The sequence below is a fragment of the Olea europaea genome, unplaced genomic scaffold (assembly GCF_002742605.1).
Source record: "Olea europaea var. sylvestris unplaced genomic scaffold, O_europaea_v1 scaffold7354, whole genome shotgun sequence".
Classification (NCBI taxonomy): domain Eukaryota; kingdom Viridiplantae; phylum Streptophyta; class Magnoliopsida; order Lamiales; family Oleaceae; genus Olea; species Olea europaea.
In genome coordinates, this window is record NW_019265759.1 from 1 (window position 1) to 9,442 (window position 9,442).

General features: G+C 35.1%; 1 protein-coding gene across 1 annotated transcript; it reads left to right on the plus strand.

Moving 5' to 3' along the window:
* Positions 1-412: 412 nt before the first annotated feature.
* Positions 413-9,437, plus strand: LOC111390982 (protein LHY-like; the record flags this gene model as incomplete). The annotated part of the gene is made up of 6 exons (XM_023016113.1): positions 413-438; positions 674-842; positions 980-1,086; positions 1,345-1,406; positions 7,536-7,766; positions 7,956-9,437. Coding segments are annotated over 6 exons (2,077 nt in total), but the record flags the coding sequence as incomplete, so codon positions are not given.
* Between the last annotated feature and the right edge of the window lie 5 nt (positions 9,438-9,442).

The following is a 9,442-nucleotide window of genomic DNA, read 5'->3' on the forward strand; positions in this document are numbered from 1 at the left end:
CTTCCCCTTTCAGCCTCAAATTAAACTTCAAATTTCCTAATTTGTTTTTTCATTAAATTACTAGTGGCTCTCAATTTTTCTGTGTTAATTTAAAGAAAAACCAAAATCAAAATCAAAATCAAACCTCCATTGCCAGCTCCTTATCTTTCTTTGCTCTTCTACTCGTTCATTCAGTTTATAATTAATTGATTAATTTTTGACATCTTAAAATATTCCGATCGATTTGGATAAAGATCTGAACTTCCCCATGGCTATATTCGAAGGTACCTTTCTATGGGTTTGATTCATTTATTCTTGCAAATTGGTGATAGGAATGATGAGATTTCGACCATTGTAATTGTGTTTACTGATTGAACCCTTTTTTTTTTTTTTTTTTTTTTTTGGTTTTTCTGGAATGGATTGAACTTGCAAGGTTAAGGCAACATGCGGTTCCTTTTGGTGAGAATTGTGGATAAGGAATTAACTCCTATTTGTGTTTAACTACTTATACTAGTACTTCTTTCAGATTCAGAGATGCGTCTCCTCTCCCTCTCTCTACATACATACATAAATACATACATGAATATTTTTCATCAATTACAAAGTTAGATAGTTACCAGATTAAGAAATGATTATTGGGAAATAGGTGGATCCTGTGTCAAATGTTTTTGTTACTTGTTCTTCTCTTTTGCAGTTTTAGTTGTACTTAGTTGGCTTTCGTCCATTAACACCACCACAACGGCCAAGCTATTTATATTTGTGGTTTTTAGTGATGAACGAAAGCGTACTCTATATCTGAAACAGCCCCCCGGTCTAGCATTTGGATGGACCCTTATTCTTCTGGAGAAGAACTTGCTGTCAAGGTCTCTTCTACAACGGCTATATCAGTCCTTTTACTTTAATTTTAAAATTTATAATGCTCTCCGGTCCTTTTCACTCGTAGTTTGAGTCACAGTTCCATGTTTAAAGTGCCATTAAATTTACTTTAATGGCAGACAAGGAAACCTTATACAATCACTAAGCAAAGGGAGCGATGGACAGATGAGGAGCACAATAGGTTTCTAGAGGCTGTTAAGCTCTATGGACGTGCTTGGCAACGAATAGAAGGTCACTATTCTTTCACTCTTTATTTCTATTGATTGACTTACTATTAGTTGCTGCAAGCTATTTTAATTTTTAGATAATTAAAGCACGCTTTTAGTTATAATCAGCTTCAGTTCAATTTTTTTATCACTGTATAATTTACCTTTGTGATTTCTATTTATTTGATATCTCCCTTTAGGAGAGATCTGTTTCTTGGATATATTGTCTTAATTAGAGATTTGTTTCTCCTTTCTTATTCTGTTTGTATTTCGTGGTGCACAGAACATGTAGGAACCAAGACTGCAGTGCAGATCAGAAGTCACGCACAAAAGTTTTTTACAAAGGTCAATAGCTTCCTTCTCCTGCTTTCTTGTATTGGTATATAAAGGAACTTCTTTGTACTTGGTCATGGCTCAAATTGATGGCAGGGACAATACATGCCTAATATTTGCATTAGAAAGTTTTTAAATGCCATTCTCTACTCATACATATATATTGTTACTTCTGATTTCTGTAGTGTGAAATAATTCTTTCCTGTATTATAATATTCTTGCAATTGTTGTCATTCCCTGTCTTTTTAACAATTGGAATACTGATTAGAATGCGAATCTTCTTATATTTTACTAGAATAATTAGTAATTGCCATGATTCATACCTCTTAAAATCTCACTCACTTAAATAAAAAATTAATTAACATATAAGGTTTTAGCTATTTATCTGAATAAGGTTAATATTTTAAGGAAGACACAAGGACTCAATATGGTATTAGAGTTCGAAAAGCTCAAGTGAATAATTCGGACTGTCTTAAGCTCAAATGAACAGTCAGATTCCTTGTTACTACAATTTTGCAGGGGCATGTTAAAGGGGGAAAATCCCATGCTACGTAAGTATAGGAGGTAATAAATAATTTTCATTATTTCATTTTCATCAAATCGAATTGTATCTCCCTTATTTTACCATTGTTATACCTTTTTTTTTTAGGACAAGTAAATAGCTTTTCCACTCATTGATGTGACATAGATGTTTTAACAGTTTCATAAGCCGGCAAAATTTTTATTTAATCATCTAATTTTTTTTCTTTTTTAATATCTTTAATAGATTCAATTATGTCTACATTCAATTCATTTTTTGAATATAATTACCTTCCAAATAGTGTAAAATTTTTGTAAACCATATCTACATTAAATTGCCATGGAGAGTACATTATGAATTTCGAATCACACGGCATAGGCAATATTTGCCCTCATTTTTTCTGCTGGAGCTAACGTATTATAGGAGTAAATTTCACTAGTCTATATAAATCCTTTACTTACGAGTCTTGCCTTATATCTTTCAACTACCCCATCAACTTTGTGTTTAAGAATAAACATCCATTTAGATCCCACCGATTTCCTTTTGGGCATAAGATCAACTAGTTGTCATGTACCACTCTTTCGCAATGCCCTTGTTGCCTCTTGAATTACCCACTTGCATCTTGGAATGGTAGTTGCTTCCTGTGGAGTACTTTGGAAGAGAATTGCAAAAAGACATATTAAGCATTAAATGCTCTAAAGGAAGGGTATTATTTGATACTAAAACATTTCGAAATAAAATGCGAAGTACAATTCCTAACACCTTTCTTATGAACAATCGGAATATGAAGATCGGAATATTTTGTTAAATTAAGATTTCTTGGTATGTCGGGATAGAAGAAGAATTACCTGCATTTTTTAGAAATTTTTCTTGTTCATTTGTTGAGAAAGTCATAACTTGTTCTCCCTTCAGTGAGATTTAGTTCTATTTTGTACGCACTCAAATGGAGTGATGGGATCCAATGGAGAAAAGTGAGAAATCTTAGAGTTATGATCATATGCTTGAACAATATGAGACTCATGGGGAAGTTGAGTGACGCAATACTCGTGATCCGAAGAAGATTGCAAAGGAAGAACGATGGGAGACTCATGAATAGAAGATTGAGCAATAAGCAATACATTTCAAATTTGATCTTTACGCTTTTCATTCTCCTCTTGTAGAGAAGTTTTGGTGAAAAAAGAGTTGTTCTTGAAAAAGGTATTACCTTACAAAAAGTATTTTTGTTGGAGGGTGATAATACTTGTTACCTTTTTGGTCGGTGAATAACCTTGTAAGACACGTCTAAGAGCTCTTGGATCCATCTTTTCTCTATTATGACAATGCACATGGACAAATGTAGGACAACTAATAACCTTTTGGGTGTTGGATACACATGTTTAAGATATAGAGAGGGGTTTTGAAATTTAAGACCCTCGATGGCATTTTGGTGATAAGGTATGTAGTGATAAGAACAATTTCGCCTTAAAATGTATTGGAATCCCATGGTAAACATTACAGTTTTAGCTATCTAAAAAGATGTTAGGTTTTTTCTCACTGCTACCCCATTTTGTTAGTGGAGAATCCACACAATAACTTTGAAATACAATCTCATTTTCAGCAAGATATAATTTCGGGATTGAAGCATGACATTCCTTCTTGTTTCCACTTTGAAGAATTTAAAGGTTGGCTTTGAAATTTTTTAATAATACGATGAAAAACTTGAAAGATGTGGTTTTCCTTGGATTTTTCTTTTGAGTACATTTAACATACATCTGTATGACCATCGATGTATATATTTACCATTTAATCCTAAAGAAATTAACAACATGAGATGATCTCCAAATATCACTACAAGTAAGAGAAAAATGTTGTGATTTGGCTTAAGTATGTGCATGAAAATGAGCAGGATAATTTTTTGGCAATTTGCGGATTTCATATTTCATATTGAAAAAAAAGTAGGAAGTAACATCTTTAGATATGAGAAGATTGGGTGGCCCAATCACTTATTTCAAAGTTGATTTTCATTAGAAGAATTTGAGCATGCTTAAACCTGTAGTTTCATTTTCGAATTAATAAAGCCCATCAACTTCCTTGAAACGTCCAAACATGTTTCTCATGCACATAACTAAAATTCACATTGAACAGGAAAAAAAATCTTTGACGAGTTTGCTAATTGTGAGCAGATTACTGGAGAGATTTTGAACTTGCAAAACAGACTGAAGGGAAATAGGTGTTGAAATAAGAATACAAACTTCATGTGATACAAAGGATGAACCATAATCTATTTTTACTTTTGTCTACCCGAACAAGGGTATGAGAAGCAAATAATTTAGAATGGCAACTCATATCCTTCGAATAAATGATCCAAGTGTAACTCGAGAAAGAAGCAACATTTAAGGTATTTGAAATGATAAAAGAGTCAACCGACATATGGGAGAATAAAGAGAAGAGCTATGATTCTTGTTCTACGGACACGTATAGTGATTGTAACTGTTTCTCGGCAAAACAAAATATGCTTTTCATTATTCATTGAGTTTGTTGTATAAGGTTTTTTGAGTTATTTCCTTTCACCCTGAAGAGAATTTTTACATAAAAACGGATGCCACAGAAAATAATGAAACTTTTGGCAAGTTGGAAACTATAGTAGACTGGGAATATAGGCTGTGTTTAGGAAGGGAATAAACCGGCAATGAGGGCTCAGTTATGCTAGCAAATAGGAGAAAAAGCCTAGCAATAGAGTTCCGGGTCGATAAAACAAATCCTACTGAGACTGATACCATCTAGAAAAATGTATTTTCATTTTTATGTCTTTACTGGAATTTACAAGAGCTATAAGGGGTCTCATGACACATTGAAAAGGAAAACTTCCTATAACCTAAGCTAATTGCTAATTCCAACAAAAATGCTAGTTACTTGCTAATTATAAAAGCATATTAATTACAAACGAACAATCTTTTTAATATCAATATTTGAAGCCTAAGCTCCATCAAATTTATATAGGCTAAAAACAGTTAAACTATAAAGGGATAAACAATCCTGAAAATATTACATGTGTGAAGAAAAAAAACATCAGACCAATTATGGAAATAAGTTGACTGATTCTCTTCAAGGGAAGGTTCATGTCAATTATCTTATTTGCTTCCCATTTGATTTGGTTGATGCTGCAAGACAGCCTGGCAGAATCTTTAGTCATAAATTCTAGATCTTCAATAATTTATTAGCAAATAATTTTTTTTCAGTTGCTTTAAGGTAGGGGCTTTGTTGGAAGGTGATTTGGAATAGTAGGACTCTAAATTGGTGGATTTCCTTTTCTAGACAGCCACTGAGGATGTTGATTAGTAGCACACCATTCAAGTTGATGCAGTAGAATATTTGAATTAGTTGATGTTGCATATAAAGAGGTAGCAGAGGATGTCTTAGCTACGGTGTGGTTCTGCTTATTTGGGATTTTGTGGGTGATTTTAGCTCCTTTGAGTATCCATTGACATGATTTTCATGTAGCTTGGTAGGAAGCAGGCACACTTGAAATGGCACTATGTGAGTTTTGTGGAGAGTGATATATGAGAGCCTTTGAAGAATAAAGAAATAGAAGAATGTACAATCATTTATAAGGGATATGAATCGTGCAATGGCTATTACCATTTTCTACGGTCGTAAGAAAGTTTTAAAGTGTGTCAAAGGATTTCGAAGTGGTAGAGACTGTTGGAGGACATATGTTGGTAAATATAGTTATCGATAATCATGGTCCCATTGGCTTATAGGCTTTAGATAAGATGAACAGTTTGGATTTAGGATCATCACATCATTTTTGCTTCATATCACAGTAAAAAGCTAATTGATCAATGAGAAGAACTTAATTACTAACTATTATCAAGTCTATGTTGAAAACATAAATTTTGACTTGTTCTGAAGTACTTTATGCGAACTTTGACCATTCTTAGAGGTTACACTTTTAATGCTGCTATCTTTTGTACTGAGGCCTAACCTGGCCAAATTTATGTTTTGCATGGTTTATGAGAAAGAAAAAAAGGAGTTTTAGCTTGTGAAATCAAAGGTAGGATCATTACGAGCAAGAAAACTGATCTCCACAAGAGGCCAGGGGGTAGCGCCATAGTGGCCTTGTGGTATGCATTCAACCATTTTTGGTGGTGTTTTGATCCGTATACAAAAAGTTGCGCAGTATGGAGTTTAGGCTTAGAGAGGATTTGAGCCTGAGACTACTGAAAATCCTTGTAACCTTGCATTTATGTTTTTATTGTCTTCTTCTGTGGATGTGGGTTTCATTGAGCCATATTACGTAAATCTGTGTGTTGATTTACTTATTTATTCTTCAATTTTCTTTCTTTCAATGATGTGCGGATTTGTTGTAATATGTGAAAAACTACTAGTTACAACAATTCGTCTGATTCAAACTTAACTTATTATGAACTATGCTGTTTATGTATGTTGTACAATAATTGATTTTATTTAAGTTGATCATTTCTTGGATCATATAATTTCTACACATGAAGAACCAGCAAAGAATCCAGTGACATGTTCCCTTGTATCTCTATAGGAAAAGTATCTCTATAGGAAAGTATGACCTTGTTTATTTTCATTTGTTCTCTGGTTACTTTAATGCTCACCGTTGTGTTATTGTCAGTAGATTTATATTTTTACGTAGTCTACGAAGTTTTATCTTACTTCAGTTGATCTGGGAACAATTTTAGGTGACTATCATCATCACCTAATAAAATGAAAAACAGAGGGGGCGATTAAAAATGTCATAGTTTGATGACACTTTGTTGCTCGCTGTTCGAAGAAGAATACTGTGTTGTATCACTTGATCAACAGTCTAGAATCTTATTGATTATGTTCATGTCACCTATACATTTATTTGTCTCTGCTTTGTTGTCCCATTAGCTATCATTTTTTCCTTTAATTTCCTTCTCTCTTTCCTGAAGAGGGAGAGGGTTGAGCTGCAAATCAAGTCAAATGCTTCTAATAAGCATGCAAGAAAGTTTTGTCAATCAGAGAAGGGAATGTGCTGGTTTGGCCAGATCAGCCCATGTTTTTGGTTTATTGAATCTTACCTCATGATGTTGATGCTGAAGTGCAGTGGATAATGGTTTCATATTTTTGTATGAAACCATGTAATTCTGTCTCATTCTGATAGCAATGAGATTAACAGATAACTGGGAACTTGAGAGGTAAAGCTTTAGGAGTAATTAGTTCTGAAAATGGTTCTGGATTTTTTGGGACTTAAACCATTATATATATACATACTCTACTGGAAATCCATGCATTAAGATGACAAAGGATGACAACAACAGAGAAACATGACGCCACAATGCTGACATTTTGAGATTTTGTTATACTTCAAAATACTAATGAACGAATACTTCATTTACTTTAGTCCGTGGTTGGTCCAAGAGGTTGAATCAAAACTAAAGCTTTTTCATGGAAAACAATAACTACTTTGACCAGGATAATGGCATTTTCTCAGTCGTGTCATACTTCAGGAATGACAATTCCTAAAATTTACATATACCGCATGACAAACTATATATTTTTCTTTCGCATCAAGATTTTGCTTTATGTACTTTGACATCGTTTGCATACATTCAATCTATATATCTAATGTTTTTTTTCAACAAATCCAGCTAGAGAAAGAGGCTCTTATTAAAGGCGTTTCAATTGGACGGACTCTTGACATTGAAATTCCTCCTCCGCGTCCTAAAAAGAAACCAAGCAATCCTTATCCAAGGAAGACAAGTGCAGGAGCTCCTACTTCACATACAGAAGTGAAGGATGGTAAAATGTCGCCCCCTGTTTCTTCTTCGTATGTGCATAAAACCACACTGGACTTGGAGAAAGAGCCAGTTCCTGATGAGGTATATGCTACTCTGTTGGAAATTTTTTATTTTTTATTTCATAGTTCAACGTGTATACATTTCCCAGTTACACATGCTGGGGTTTTCTTGTTTCTAATTTACTTCTCTTCCCAAGATAATTACTGTGATGTTGATTATTTTCACTATGTATATAAACAATATTCTCCCTGTAATGTGATGTTATGCCAGCAACATGGTGATGATGGAAAGATGGGAAGCTCTAAGCAGTACGAAGATGAGGGCAATGTCTCTGAGGCTGTGACCCTTTTCAAGACAGTTGCTTGTACCTCTCCATGTTCAATAATCAAAAGTTCCTTGACAACTTCAATTTCACCTGGAAACTCATACGGTGAATTTCTCCAGAGATCTAAAGGGGCAAGTAATGAGGATGAAACAACTGAATCCCATATCACCATTGAACAAGGACATCAGAAAGACAAATTTGATAACAGCAAGCTGTCTCAGGATTATGGCTTATGTAACACTTTGAACATTGGAAATTCTCAACTTTTACATGAGAAATATGTACAAGATGAAGGAACAGATGAGCTGAATCATTCCAAAAATGTTGATGCAATTCTGAACAGTGATGTGCGAGACTCTCAGAACTATCCTAGACATGTTGCAGTTCACATTCCGGATGGGAGCTTAGGAATGAATACACAGAACGTTTCCCCAGTTATACATTATCAAGAACCTATGTTTCATCAAATGGGGGGAGTTAATGGCCACCCAAATCTATTTGCGAATCCGACTTCATCTGCTGCTTCTGAACAACAAAGTAATGGATCGTCTTCCATTCATCAATCATTTCCTAGTTTCCATCCAATCTCAAACCCAATCCCCAATCAAGATGATTACCCATCATTTCTGCACACGTCATCTATGCTTTCAAGTCTTATTGTATCTGCTTTGTTACAAAATCCAGCAGCCCATGCTGCTGCAAGCTTTGCAGCTACATACTGGCCATGTGCAAACGTGGATTATCCGGCAGACCACCCTGCAAGAGGATTTCAGTCAAGGCAGATAAATTCAGCTCCTAGTATGGCTGCAATTGCTGCAGCTACAGTAGCAGCTGCAACGGCATGGTGGACGGCTCATGGCTTACTCCCATTTTGTTCTCCATTTCAGCCGGGCTTTACATGTTCTCCCCCATCAACATCAGCTGTTCCAATGGATATGAGTAAAGATAGAGGAGCTAATACTGAAAGAAGAGAAAACCCTCCTGATCCTGCCACCTTAGGCGGTCAACAACTAGAACCAGAGTGTTCTGAGGCTTTGCAAGAACAGCATTCAGCTTTGAAGTCACCAACATTGTCGTCGTCAGATTCTTTGGAAAGTGAAGGTGCACAGCGAAATGTCGGATTAACTGCTACTGAAACTAAACAGACTGCAGATGCAGCAATGCTGAATGATTTGAACAAGTCAAATAGCAGAAAGCAGGTGGACCGCTCTTCATGTGGATCCAACACACCTTCCAGCAGTGAAGTGGAGGCAGATGCTTTGGAGAATCATTCAAAAGGAAAAGAAGAGAAGCATGTGAAATATAAGGAGTCAAAAGAACCTGATGTAAATCATACAGCTCTCGACTCCACTAGTCGACGTTGTAGAAGCACCAGCAATATAAGTGATTCTTGGAAGGAAGTGTCTCAAGGGGTAACTGTATTTTTTTTTTT